This window comes from Parus major, chromosome 20 (assembly GCF_001522545.3).
Source record: "Parus major isolate Abel chromosome 20, Parus_major1.1, whole genome shotgun sequence".
Lineage (NCBI taxonomy): Eukaryota > Metazoa > Chordata > Aves > Passeriformes > Paridae > Parus > Parus major.
This window is the reverse complement of record NC_031788.1, coordinates 9228019-9241961: the sequence shown is the minus strand read 5'-3', so window position 1 is coordinate 9241961 and position 13943 is coordinate 9228019. Positions and strand designations below refer to the sequence as shown.

General features: G+C 39.4%; 1 protein-coding gene across 2 annotated transcripts in view; it reads right to left on the bottom strand.

Moving 5' to 3' along the window:
- DIDO1 (death inducer-obliterator 1) overlaps positions 1-13943 on the bottom strand; it is a 48118-nt gene that overhangs the window by 31913 nt on the left and 2262 nt on the right. For both annotated transcript variants that reach the window (XM_015647219.1, XM_015647220.3), the window contains exons 2-5: positions 3754-3941; positions 2057-2161; positions 841-1750; positions 219-537 (exon numbers count right to left, since the gene is read on the bottom strand). In XM_015647219.1, the coding sequence (XP_015502705.1) occupies positions 219-537; positions 841-1750; positions 2057-2161; positions 3754-3838 (1419 nt within the window). In that variant the 5' untranslated portion in view covers positions 3839-3941. The remainder of the gene's footprint in view (positions 1-218; positions 538-840; positions 1751-2056; positions 2162-3753; positions 3942-13943) is intronic.

The window sequence follows — 13943 nt, the reverse complement described above, 5'->3', positions numbered from 1 at the left end:
CACAAACTATTTCCTACACCTATATGAAATTTTTAAATCCCTCACTTGAAACTAAGTTTTAATTCCTGTACTGAGAGAACTATGGTTCTGCTAACCAGCACTGTTCAGTGGACTGTTCAGCTTATGTGTAGCTTCAAAATCAAGTTTATAGGCATATAAGTCATTGTCTCCGTGTACTCAGTAAAACATGAAAAAAAAGAAACAATTAAAATACTTACAGGTTGAAATATCTTTAGTTTTTTCTTTCCACTTGGATTTGCAGCTTTTTCAATCCTACCCTTGATTCCTTGGTCCTCAACTGATTTTTGTTCAATTGTTCCTATGCTTGTGAATTCTGTGCCATCAGCATTTCCTTGCTCCACTTTAGCTTCCTGCTGGTCTAGTTCTGAAACAGGCTCATCCTGTCCCTGGAGAATGGTGCAGTTTGGACAGATATAGTCCTCACCATTCCTCTCCAACAATCGCCCTCGAGCCTCAGAAATACCCACGCAGTCACCATGAAACCATTCCTCACATCTATCACAACAAATCATAAACCTGAAAAAAAAAACCCATCAAGGAACAGTAAAACACTGTGAAATGAAAAAACAAGTAATGTTCACTGAGAATTTCAAGCAACACAACTTAAGCACCCCAAAAAAGCACCAGTGCAAGGTTCTGCCTCACTGGTTATTTCTGTGTTTGTTTATGCTCTTTTTAGTACTTGTTATAAACTCCCCACCAAATTCAACAAACCCAAAAGCTTATTCAGAAAGTAAGCACTAGCATCTTGGCTTCATTTTTCATCACAGAAAAATTCCAAGTCCTTGCACTGTGTCTGCAGCTGAGCCCTTTGCCTACCTGTTGTTATGAGGCTGACGACAAATACAGTACAGGGCATTTGGGTCGTAGATCTCAGACTCAGGTTTGCTTTTGGGCTGTTCTTCGGGTTCCTCATCCGAGGCTCCCTTTGCACCAAGGGCTGCTTTTTCCTCCTTCTGGGCCTCAAGATCTTCTGTGTCCTCCTCAGACACAACTACCTGACTTGCAATCTCAGTGCTGTCTGCAGTCTCAGGCTCCTGTTTGACAGGCAGCTCAGACTCCTCCTGTTTTTCAGGTGTGACATCACCTGTTTTGGCAGGATCTTGTTCCGAATTCCTTTTCCTCAGGTGGTTCTGCACATCCTTCAACACCAGCTGAGGTTTCTGCTCGACACGTTTCTTTCTTAGCCGATTCTGCAGTTCCTTTAGTGTTAACCCATCACTGTCACTATCAGAAGTAGCATCTTCCTCTTCCTCCTCCTCCTCCTCTTCTTCTTCCTCTTCCTCTTTTGTGGGTCTGTTTTTAGGGCTTTTCTGCTCCTTACAACTCCTGGTGCAAATCCTCCGAGTGACAGGTTTTGTATCTGGAGTGCTTTCAACACTGTCCTCAGAAGCAGTTTCAGCATCCGTGGCTGGCCCAGAGGCTGCTTCACTGGAATCCTCCAGGGTAGTGGGAACACTCCTCCTGCCCCTGCGCCTCACCGTGGTCAGGAACTCTTCCACTCTCTCCGTGCGCTTTGGCTGCCGTCCACTCCTCCTGAGGTTTATGCCTTGCTGCTGCTGCTGAGGCTGCTGCTCACTGGAGTCCACATCAACATCTCCTGCACCCTCTCTCTTGGCAATCGTGGTCCTCCGAAACCCCCAGGTTTTCCTGAACTCTTTACTTGTTGGCTTGACAGACTTTTGTTCCTCCTCATTGCTTTGCTCACCTTTATCATCCAACACTGATGCTAAAAACAAGGGAAGAGTTAATAAAGTGGTGGTGATGACAAATCATGTGCTTTCTCAAAACCCTTCTTCGTGACATCCATGTACCTCTAATTCATATGATGAGCCTCAAAACAGATAAAATCTTTTCTTGTGAATGCAATACAACAGCAGTAGCAATTACACACATCACTGATCACTGTGACCACATAGTCCAGCTGTGCCTGTTACAAACTCTTGAGTTATTTAAAATAACTTACACACATGTAACACACACATACATAATGGACAAATAAACACACTTTCAATTGCAAAGGAAGAACTCTTACCAGGAGAACTGTTTTCCATGTTGTCAGTATTAGGTTCAGACTCTAATGGCACAGTGTTTTCAGCTTGTTCCATAGTACAGGCAACACTGTCCCCACTCTGAAATGCTGAACAGAAACAAAATGTCCAAAACTCTCATTCAAAAATATTCACAGTTTAAACAGTTATCAAATATTCTGATTTCAGTATTAATTGTAACAAACACTTGTATTTCAAGCCACAAATGTTCCTGCAAAGTGCTAAGTTAAATATGTGGGTTTGGATACTGTATTGACATATATTACAGAGTAGTCTCAGGATTTCTGATGCTTTCTGGTATTTCTCAAAAAAAAACCCAAACAAAGAACTCCTTCATAGTATGACACTACTCCCTGGAGTTTGTCTGGGGAAAAGCTACAGCAGTTTCACTCACTTCTGTGTGGAATGAAATGTAAGAAAGGCTGGTCCTTGACGTGGTTATTTACAAAAATGTTTTCAGCCTATGTGATCTACCAGAATGACCAAAAAAAACCATGATTCAGCAAAGAACCTCCAACTGTCACAGACTCAGCCACAAAAAAAAGCAAAAACAGAGATCTGCTTGTCAGCACAGATTTTCTGGAAGTCTTTCCCACCTTACTAGAAGATTCTGTTATTTGAAAAGGCAGAAGAAAATGACAGAAATAAATGTAAGATCTGTATTTTGATAAATTTGGGAATAACCTGGTTTAAACAAGTACTCAAGTTAATACATTTCCAATGAGCTGCATGCCTTGGAACTGCTCCTAAGGGCACAGACCCTGCTCTGCAGCCATGCAGTGCCACTGCTCCCCAGGAACTGGAATGTGCAGTACTAACTGCACCTCAAACAGGCTAAATAGAAAATTATTTAGAAACAAAGAACACACCCCAACTCTCCCCAAGGACATTTCTGGATATGTGTATCCCTGGCTGAGGAATTACAAAGGTAAGCCAAAAGGGAACATGAGCAGAATTCCTAAGTAACAGCACTGAAGAATCAGATGTTTTGAACAGCTGTACATAACACAGCTACAAGTTTTCAGAGGCATTCTTCAGCAAGCTTTTCCCATTTTCCAAGGTTTCCTGGGAATAAATGCCTCCTCATTTCATATGCTGCATCATTTCCATTACTGTTCTGTCTTAACACAATCCCTCCTCTGCAAATCCTGTGCTTTCAGTGTTACATTTAACACTGCTGGAACAGAAATGTTAAGGGGCAATGCTATGGAAACATAAAAATCTATGCAGATATGTTGAAAAAATTAACACTTCAGTTGTAACTGTGAATACTATAAATGTCACTGGAAAAGCAGCAGACGTCAGAACATTAATTTAAATAGTAACTGATAACTTTTAATGTTAGAGACAGAGTAAAATGTGAAATTTAAGCCTGCAGTCTATGGGTAAAGAACTCAAACTGTCTCAATCCAAGATGAAATTCTTTTTAAGCTCCACCAGTAAAAAAAAAACTAACGATAAATTTTTAACTCCTTTTTTTAACAGCACTAAAATTATATTTCTACCAAAAAGGTCACAACATAATTAAGGGAGCAAGTCAAAACAGTTAAAATTTACATCTCTGGTTACTCTGGAACATGAAGAAATGTTCAAACCTATAAGCAGAGGTTACCCAAATTCTGAGATCTAAATTTCAGCTAAAATGTAAATAACTAAGAATGCTCTCCAATGTCCTTTGTACCTGACACAGCATCAGAGGCTCGAATTGTTTCTCCTTGAAGAGCTGAGCCAGAGGAGGGCAGCACAGGATCAGAGTCATTCAGCATCCTCCAGCCAGCACATGCTGGATTTCCTGACTCACAAGTGCCACACAATCTCTGAGTTGTCAGCACGTCCAAATGCTATCAATCCTTGTTTTCCTGCTGGCTCCTGGAAAAAAAGAAAGGGACAAAATAAGGCATGGATATATTTATTAACTTATCTTACTGTTGTTTAACTGAATTTGGAATTGGTTTGCTTGCATTACTACAGTATAAAGCAAACTCCATTTTGGCTTGACAGTTTTGCACTTTCCAAAAAACACTGCAACCGGAAAAAGTGTCCAAATTAAGCAATAGCACCTCCCCAGATACCAACAGCCAAGACCTTTGAAAGAAACATAAAAGATAATTGCACTCTCATTAATTCATTTAGATTCAATAAAGATATCCAGAACAGCAACAAAGCTGATGAAGAATTTAGTCCATGGGCAGTATTTAACAGAATTCTGAGAGCGGAATTTACTAAGTGCAGACTGTCAATGAAAATACAGAAATGCCTTTAAACTCCATTAGCATGGCCCAGTTTACAATAGGCCAGATTTACTGATTTATACAAGATTTCAATCCAGGAGACACTGCAGCTTTGAGCATGTAAGTTTGATCATCAGTAGGCAATGCCTGCATTAACACAAAGTAACTACCAGACTACAAGAACAGTAGAAAAGAATTTGGGAGGTAAAGAAGGACCAGCTGGACAGGATGAACTGGACTATGACATAAATTAGTGAAGAGAAAAGAGTGAAACTAAACACAGACCCTGTGTTTCAGCACCCTGCAATTAAAGACACAGGGGAACTGCCACAGCAGGTGTAGGACATTAGAACAATAATAATTCTCTGAAAGTAATAAAAATTGGTTATTAATACTTCAGGTGAGGAGATATACAAATTTTAACATGGGTTAGATAATCCCCCATAGACACGCCAATATATAGTCCAAGTTTGATTTTAATTATTTTTTTTATTCTTTTCAAATCTCTGAAGCCCCAATTCCTAAAGCATCTGTGCTCTTCAAAAACCACTTTTTACTCCTTAAGCAATCATCATCTCTACGTGTTCTCCAATGTCACTGTCCTGAAAAATAAGGAATGGGGAGAAGACAAAACTCTCCCCAAATGCAATTTTCATCAGTGGATCACTTTATTTCATGAACTATAAATCACAAGATTTGCATGACTGTGGCAGGGCAGAATTAGTAAAAACAATACTAATTGTACTAACTGGAGTATAGAGCTAGACTCATATCAGTATTTCTTCTTTCCCCTGTGCCTTTTCTATAGGGGATTACATATATTCTTTGCCTCAACCAACCACTATCACTCCAAGAACAGGAGAAAAAAATTAAACAGCAAAAAAGAACAGAACACACTGGTTAGAAAACTCCTGGTGCTGTATCTCATGGCACTGAATACCTGCTCTAATGGGTATTTTCCTCCATTGCCTCAATCAGGGATTATATCTGGGGAAATCAGTCACTGAGTTTAAAGTGCCTCCTTCCACAGTGTAGTTCTGTAAGAACCTTTCAATCCCGTTTAGAATCTCCAACTGATCACACATCACACAATTTTTAAGTGATATGCCTAAAGGGAGAGGGAAGTCAGCTAATCACTTCTTGTTTATCTCTGTATTAAGATATGAAACAAACTAAGGCTCCAGCAGACACAAGAAGTACCTCCTGTTTGGGTACTGAACCTAAAGAAGGAACTGTCTGCAGGGCTGTGTTCACAGTGCTGCACCTGGACATTCAAGATCAGTGTTCAACCTGCTCTTCAAATTACGTTTGAGTCACCAAGAATCACCACAACATTCCAAACCCAGAGCAAGCATCATGTCTTAGGAGACAAAGCTGGTTGAACACAAAGCACATTCTCCAGGGTTACTCACTGCCCACCCAGTGGCTCAGCAGCTCAGGACACAGCTCTGATTTAACAGAGAACACCATTAACACCTGTAATACCTGAAAACAAAGATTCTATGCCAGAATCATTCTTTTTGCTCTAGTAGATATTGTCTAATTGCTATTACCTGTACTATCACCATTACCTACAGGAAAAGAAATTTACAGAACCTTAATTTTAAAATAATTCCAAATTTGAGGGATAAAAATATACATATATATATATAAAATATAGTGCACTTAAAACACTAAAGTTACAAAGCCCATATGTTTGCTATAAAATGCCCGATTGTTTCTTATTATTACTTAGTATCTCCACTTTTTCCTTTCCCTAGTTGTTCAAAATATTTTTCATGAAAAACAGAGGAAGTTTCAAACTTACTTTACATGAACCTGCTCTTGCAGAATTGCATCTTAATACAGGCTAAACTTAATTGCATAAAAGAAGCTGAAAAATCAAATATTATCAAAACACAAAAGGATGAAGCCTTAACTCACAATTCTACTTCGCACTTCTAAGCAAATGTTCTACAAACTGCCTGCAAAAATATTTACAACAACATATGGAACTTTGGAATGTTTAAATACCTCTTTTTCTTCCAGATTCAGTGGAATTTTTTGTTCACTTTGTTCTGTTTGTTCTCAAGTTCAGTGTTCAACTGCAGCAGATACTGACAGAAATGCCAGCCAAAGCAGCGAACTGGCAATCTTGTTTTAAATGAGCTGAATGTCCTTGATAACTTATTTCTCTTAACACAATATATTAATCACATTTCTGAAACTGGAAGCTCCAGCTGAAAACTAAAAATTATTGTATTTCCCCTAGCAGACAATTCCCATCAGCATCATCCCACCTTTCTATCTATGTTAGGTAACTGTATCTAATATTCTGCAGAGTATTAGAAAGGTTATTTTGTTCCCCTGAAAAAACTGAGGCAAGAATCTCTATAAATGATGGGATACAAAGGCAAACTAACATGAACAGAAATATGTTCAAAAGGCCAGGTTCCTGAAGGGGTTCACAGCTTCTGTAAGAAGCAGTGTCCAGTGGGAAAATGTCTAACTATAAATTAATTTAAAAAAACAAATCTGGAGCTGCTTTAGTAGCATGAGCATTCGAGTGAAACAGAACAGTCACTTAACTGGAAGTGGAGGATAAAGCTGATGCACAGTATCTCAAGAAAGAAGGTCCAGTCAAGGAAACATTTAGTTTTTTCCTCTCCCATTAGTTTTCAGGTAAAATGTTTCAATTTTTCCAAAACAAGTTAGGCACTTGATTACATTCCAGACTTATATCCAGAAGCAATGGAAGCACAGAAGTATTGTACCCTATTAATATCACAGAACTGTCACAAGCTTTTAGTTTCAATTTCATCAACTATTCCCAAGGAGTAACAAACCTGAAATCAATCACAGGGCTGCCACACTGCAAGAGCAGAAAGCCCAGCACCCACATTCAGAAGCCCTGTGGATTCTCCAAATACTGCAAACCCTTGTGGTTTTCAGTAAACAGACTGAAGACATTCCAGAGCAGACTCAGCAGCCAATTGAATCAGAGACTGAAAAGAGAGACCCAAATTTCAAATCTCCCTCACAACACTCGTTAAAATTCTAATCTCCAACACACCTCCACTAACCAAACAAAAAACCCTTTCACATTCAGAAAGTCTTCCACACTGGAACAACAGTTATCTAGTGCCTTCCATTGTGAGCCAGCACTCAGAAATTACAGGTGAAAAAAGAAAGATTATCTCTGCCAGTAACACAGAGCTGAGATATTCATGGCAGGATGGGCTGTGAAGACATCTGGACCTGCTGTTGTTGACTTCATTAAGCCCTTCTTAGGGTGCCCAACATAACATCTTTATCTGAGGACACAGCAAACTTTTTCAAGAAAAGCAACATTTGCCCATCTTTTTGTGCTTGTATTTCTATATAAAGGATGATTTAATAAATTATGACAAATATTCATTCAGATCAGAATTTCCACTTTTATTTTTTCTCATTTATCTGAAGAAGAAATAAAAGCTCAATGGGTCCTCTGACTGCATCAAGGTTTTGTCATTTCTGGAGCAGATTGTTTTTTGGAGTGAAGTCTTCCCAGTTAATTGAAGCAGGGAAATCTTAATGCAGTTAAAACAATCTTGAAAATCTCACCAAATTGCTGTAATCTGCACCAAAACTGGTAGCTCATTAGGGATTACACCAGCCCCTTGGACAAACACTTTAGTCCAAATGATTAAAACCTGACACCTATTCATTCTCTTATCTGCTACTTGAATTGAGAACTTTACAGAAATGCCTGATTTTGAAAAGATAACACACATACTACTCCCTACACAAACAGCCATTGAAGGAAGATTCACTCCTATTTTAAACCTGATAGACAACATGTACATCTTTTAGATATTTAAAATCTTCATACTGAAACTCCAATTGTTGTTTTAGATGCATTATGGAAATGCAATGGCCATGCCCCGAGGACAGGATGGAAATCTCAACAATGGCAATTGGTTCAGAACCAGTATAAGGTTCTGAACATGAGAGCTAGTGAAAGACTCTTTGCACCTCCAAAGAAATTCAAAGTGTGATTTTACACCAGCTATATTTTCAAAGCAGTTATCATTCAGCAGAGATGAATTTCATGTCCATGTCCTAACACAAATCCAGTCTGTTCCAGTGTAGATAGTAGCTTCAGTTAGAATGACTTGTACCTGGTTTTTAGATACATTTTTAAATATATTTTTTTCTATGCGTTTCTTCAGAATTAGCTTGATATGCAAAGGACTTGGCTAAAACAAAAATATGCCAGTCAGGTTTCTTGAATATCAAAGAAACTGCAGGATGTTACAAAAGCACCAAAAACATCCTTTCCAGAACGATGTAACAGTTAATTCCGTCCCAATTTACACTATCTTCTCATTTTATTACCTGTAAAAGAGTTACCGGGCTTGGCCTATGCTATCTCCCTTAAGTGTTAAAAATTCCTAATCAGCAAATAGAACTACATGAGGTAAAACAAAATAGTATGAGAATTCATATAAGGATTTAATTTCTGATGCAAATAAATGTTGGCATGGGTTAGTTGATGCACTCCTACTCAAAAGATTGATCCCACTGAAAATTATTCTGCATCCCTTTTTGGCAAAGATGATAGCTGGGAAACCTTTACTTTCTGCTAAGCAGCAGCAAAATTAATCCCTTGCACCAACAATCACTACAAAAGCAGCCCTAGAGATGCCAGTAGGGCATCACCTATTTTGTACAGGAACAAGCAGTTCCAGTGAGACCAGGGACAAAAGTGCAAGTCAGTGACCAAGAACAGCAGGAACAGGTTCTGCCCTGGCTCTGGAAATGTTCCCTCCACCTACTCTGCCATGAAAGACACAAGGACAGATACTCCACTGGCACAGAAAGGAACAGAAAATCAGATTGCACTGGACAGCCAGCCTTTCATTTACACGTAAAATGTATCCACTGCTCCCCAATTTAAGTATCTTATGAAGGAAGGGAAACATCTTCCAAACAGTTGTGAAATGGAGCTTGTGACAGAGGCAATGAGAGCTGAAAAATGAGTAGTCACAGCCCTAAACTTGAGTCTGGAGTATGTAAGCCAAGAAAATTGTGGTCCTAACTCCTCCCCTGTACTCCAAATAAATGACTATATCACTCCTTGACTGCTATAGCCAAGCTGCAGCTAAAGGTCAAAAGTCCAGATATTCCTGGTAAATACAAAAATTTTATACCAGAAGTTTACATTTGAAATACCATATTAAAAATCATATACCAGTATTTCAATGCTTATAAATTAGAACTAAAAGAATAAAACCAAAGAGAAATAATACCACAAAACCTGTAACACTTACCTCTTAAGTGCTTTGATGGCTATCATAAAACACACTAAATTAACCCCAAGATTACAAACAAAGCCACCACCTCCTCTACCCACAATGCTAACAACTTAAAAGTGGCAGTTCATTTCTTCCTAATCTAGAGTCAATGTATTATTCCCATTATAAAAATTTAACAACCTTTTACATTTGCAAGATATAGACTGAGCAATAACACAGCCATGCTCCTCAGGAACAACCCAGCCTAATTTAAAAAACACGTGCTCTTAAACACTGCAGGAAGCAGTAACTATTCTAGGCCAGTAGGAACAATTCTTTACAGCCAAATTAAGACAAAATATCACCAAGATCTAGTTTTAAGGTAGCTTTTAGTATGAGGACAGTACTTCAGTTCCTGATGCAAAGAGAACAGCAGGGTATTGTCAGGGATGGCACCATGGACACCTACAGTCCACTCTCACACACCTTGGTCTACTTGGACCCACTGCTTCTGTCCTCATCTCCCCATTTCCCATTACAGAGAGGTTCTGCTCCTTGTAAAGCCTCATTTTTCAGTGCTGTGGAGTACCCCAGCGAGTTCCTGACAAATGTAATGGGAAAGAACTGACTGGTTTGGGAGATCAGGCTGACCCAAGATAGAAATGGTTGAACCAAAGGACAAAGAATCTGCACCCTGTGAAGGTGGTAGAAAGAAAGGGAGTTCATGGTACAGGAAGGTAAAGCTCCCAGAAGATACCTGAGCACACCAATACAGTGAGATGACCAGAGGGAGCAGGTGAGGAAAAAAATTAATCCAGAGGTTTCTACACATCTGTTGAGATCCCCTTCCTCAATCTCCCTGATATTTTATCAAGAAACCTTCGAAGATACTGTAGGACCCTGAGGTGTAATGATGTGGTACCATGAATTATTCAGTAGCACCCATTGCTACCACCTCTCTGCACCCAGGACACTCAGGACATTTGTGTGTAGCCTTGTGGGTTGAAGACTTTCTGCCTTTTTTGTTTGGTGCTGAAAAATTCTTTCAAATGTTCATGGTATGAACACTCATCCTGCCTTGGTACAGGAGAGCCCATTAAGTGCACATTCACATGACACCACATACCAACACACAGTGCTGACTGATGCCAATCAACTAATGAGATTTAAAATGTAAACAAACATTAACTACTTTTTGAAATTTTCAAAGATGCAGAAACAAGTTTTCAATTTCCTTCTAGATTTTTCCATTAAAAATGGGACTTAATACATTGATAAATTTCACAAGATAGATACTTTTCAAATGTAGAAAAGAGTGAAGAGTTTAAATTTAACTTTAGAGTAAACCAACTTAACAGCTTACTTTTTAAAATAAAATGGATTAATTACAATAAATAGCTTCCCTTAACAACAATATACACTCGATCTCTGTATTTGCAGTAATAAAGACATTAACCTTTCCAAATTAAAATGTCTTTAGTCACACCTTATAAACCCTCTGCTGTGTCTGCAACTAAAACACCACTGGGCTTTCCATGGTTCCTGTCAGGCTGCTCACTTACCTTACATAAGCCTCATAGGAGGGCAAGTGCCTCACAGGATGGAAACCTGTGCTCGCACAGGACAGCAGCCCTGCAGGGCTTGCAGGTGGGACCTCCTGGAAGTGAGGAGTTTAATGTGTGTGCACAGCAGCAGAATATCAGATTAGCAGCACTCACAGACTGGGCCCAGCAGCAGTCAGAGAGCAAAGACAACGAGCCACTCCACAGTACAACAGAACTGCACCAAGCAGAAACACAGAGCAGCTCCCTGGTTTATGCAAAGCAAAACACACACACACACACACAGAGAAGTTTATTTTCATTTCTTTCAGGTTGAAACCCTCTTACTTCAGATTGCAGCACACAGGACCCGAGCAGTCAAGGGAAGAAGGGATGGACTGCTGGATAGGTCAGGCACAGAATGAGAACGGCACCAGGCATTGCAGGCATTTTATTCTGGGCAAGTAGCAAAAAGAGCTTCTTTGAGCCAGATTAAAGTTCTCACAGTTAAATTAAGCTAAACAGCAATTTCTCACAGACATACTCAAGGCACTTTAGCAGCAGGCCCATCAGATAACTGGCAAACTCGAAGATTTAATTTAGTAACAGATCCTATCTGTACTACAGATGTTGCCTGTCACAATTGCGAAAGTCGAGAAGGTTAAGGGCTACAGCCCCTAATCAACAGAGCTGTGCTGGCACAAATGCCTCATATTGGTGTAATTATATCTGCAAAAGTGTACTTTTACCTGTCTGTGCTGTTTGCAGGGTGGGGCAGGTGAGCACCACCCTGTGCAGTGGGCTCTCAGTGCAGCTGAACACAACCTCAGCACTATCACAGGCCATTCCAACCAGGGAAGTGGTTCATCTCAGGGGGAAAAAAAGTCTTTGAAGTTCAATTCAATTCCTTGGAAGAAGTTGTTACATTGGTAAAGATATTCTAAGGTAGGTGGTAGGCAGGACAGGCTTTGCCAGCACAGCTCTGTGTCAGCAACTGGGGACAGAACTGTGACAATACCACTGACAAACTTAGGTACCCCTTAACACAGGGCATGTACACTGTGCACATCTTCCAAGCTGTAAACCTGTAACTGTGTTTGGGAAACAAATTCTATACTGACTGTACTGCTTTCTGCACTTACAAAAACATTACTTTTAAGAGGGAAGAAAACTATTACATACATGTCATTTTTATTTTCTAGTCACAGCTCCGTGGGTAGCCTAGGCAGATACTAACTTAGTAAAAGACTGACATCTGGCATTTCATTACTCCTACATCTTCTAAAGCCTTTACTCACATTCCTCTGAGTAAAATATTCCCATACTTGGCCTAACAATGAAAATTTAGCCCCCAAAAACCTGACGTTTTAGGTCAGGTTTACTTCTGCTTTCAGGGTCTGAACAGCATGAGCAAAAATCAGGTAACAGGTTTTGCCCATTAAGGAAAGCTGTGAGCAGGATCAAAGCAGTGTAGAGAGCTCTGCTATTTTTTCCCCCTCCTCTTTTCTACAGATTAAGAAACAAACACAATTTTAGATGGTCAAATGCTTAGATTTAAAGCCCAAGCACCATCATCTCTTTACAAGAAACCTTCTAAAGGCTCCAGCAAAAGCCAATTTTACAAGTCATGGTTGAAAGTTAGTCAACAGAAGTATCAATTACAAACACTGCCGGGGTATCAGTCAATACATGGGACCTTTAGCATTCCCTTTCCATCCATCATCCTGAATGAAAATATTTTGCAAATACATACTCTTTATTTGCCTAATGTTCAACTTCTGCTACTTTGAAATTGATCTCTTTAGCAACTACCCAGGAGACATTGCTTTAGGAAGGCAATTAACACCCTCTGGCATTCCTTTACCTGGACACCAGGGAAATTAGCTCTTTATCAGGGCCTTTTAAAATGTTCAGCTGTAAATTAAACAGCTAAATCAGAGAATCTTAAAGTTTAAGATTCTGACCCTACCAGTACAGATGTTGAAAAAACAAAAATCATGTGGTTATATTATATTTTTCCTTATTTTATTTGTAAAAAGTGAAATATAACCCCTGAAACTAGCTATCATTTTTATTATTTCATCAAAACAGCTTCATTAGATGAAGTAAACAGAAATGAACTTCTTCCAAATTTGGTGAAACACAGTAATTACAGCACACTGATTATGTTATTAAGGATGCAGTAAACACAGTTGAGTTTCCAGTTTTGATTCGCATTTACTGGGAGAACATGCATAAAGCTCATTTAATATGTGTGTTTGAGCTGCCTAACTGGAAATTTAAGAATTTTAACCTTAAAGTCTATCAGTGCTCTCAAGACCATCATCAATAACACATGTCAAATATCTGCTTATTTCAGAAGTTGCCTTAGATAAAAACTTCCCAGCAGTGAATCCTCCAAGCATTAACTGAGAGCTGAGAAGTCAGGCCTGACTGCACACACAAACAGAAACCAGCTCTTGCATAAACCGGGTTAATCTTACTTGTATGAAAATCCTCTCTTTAGACCTCCTACCACTGCCCTACTTGTGGCACAAGAGACACAAGGCAGAAAGTGCACCAGAGAACAAAACTGATGCAGACACCAGTTCTGTCAACTAAAGCCATCTAATGGCGCTCTCATCCAGCCCAGGCCCTGCTCCCACTTCCATCAGTTATGTTTTATAACTCCCAGCACAACCCCTTTAATCCTTGCTCTTCCTCTTCCCACTAATACCTCCAGCTTAAAGTTTCAGGCTGTACAGAATTAAAATCCCACAGTCGTTAAGTTACATCTATAAAGACAATTACTATCTTAAACTGAAAAACAAACAACGTGATCAACTGCCATAAAATCTTCAAGTA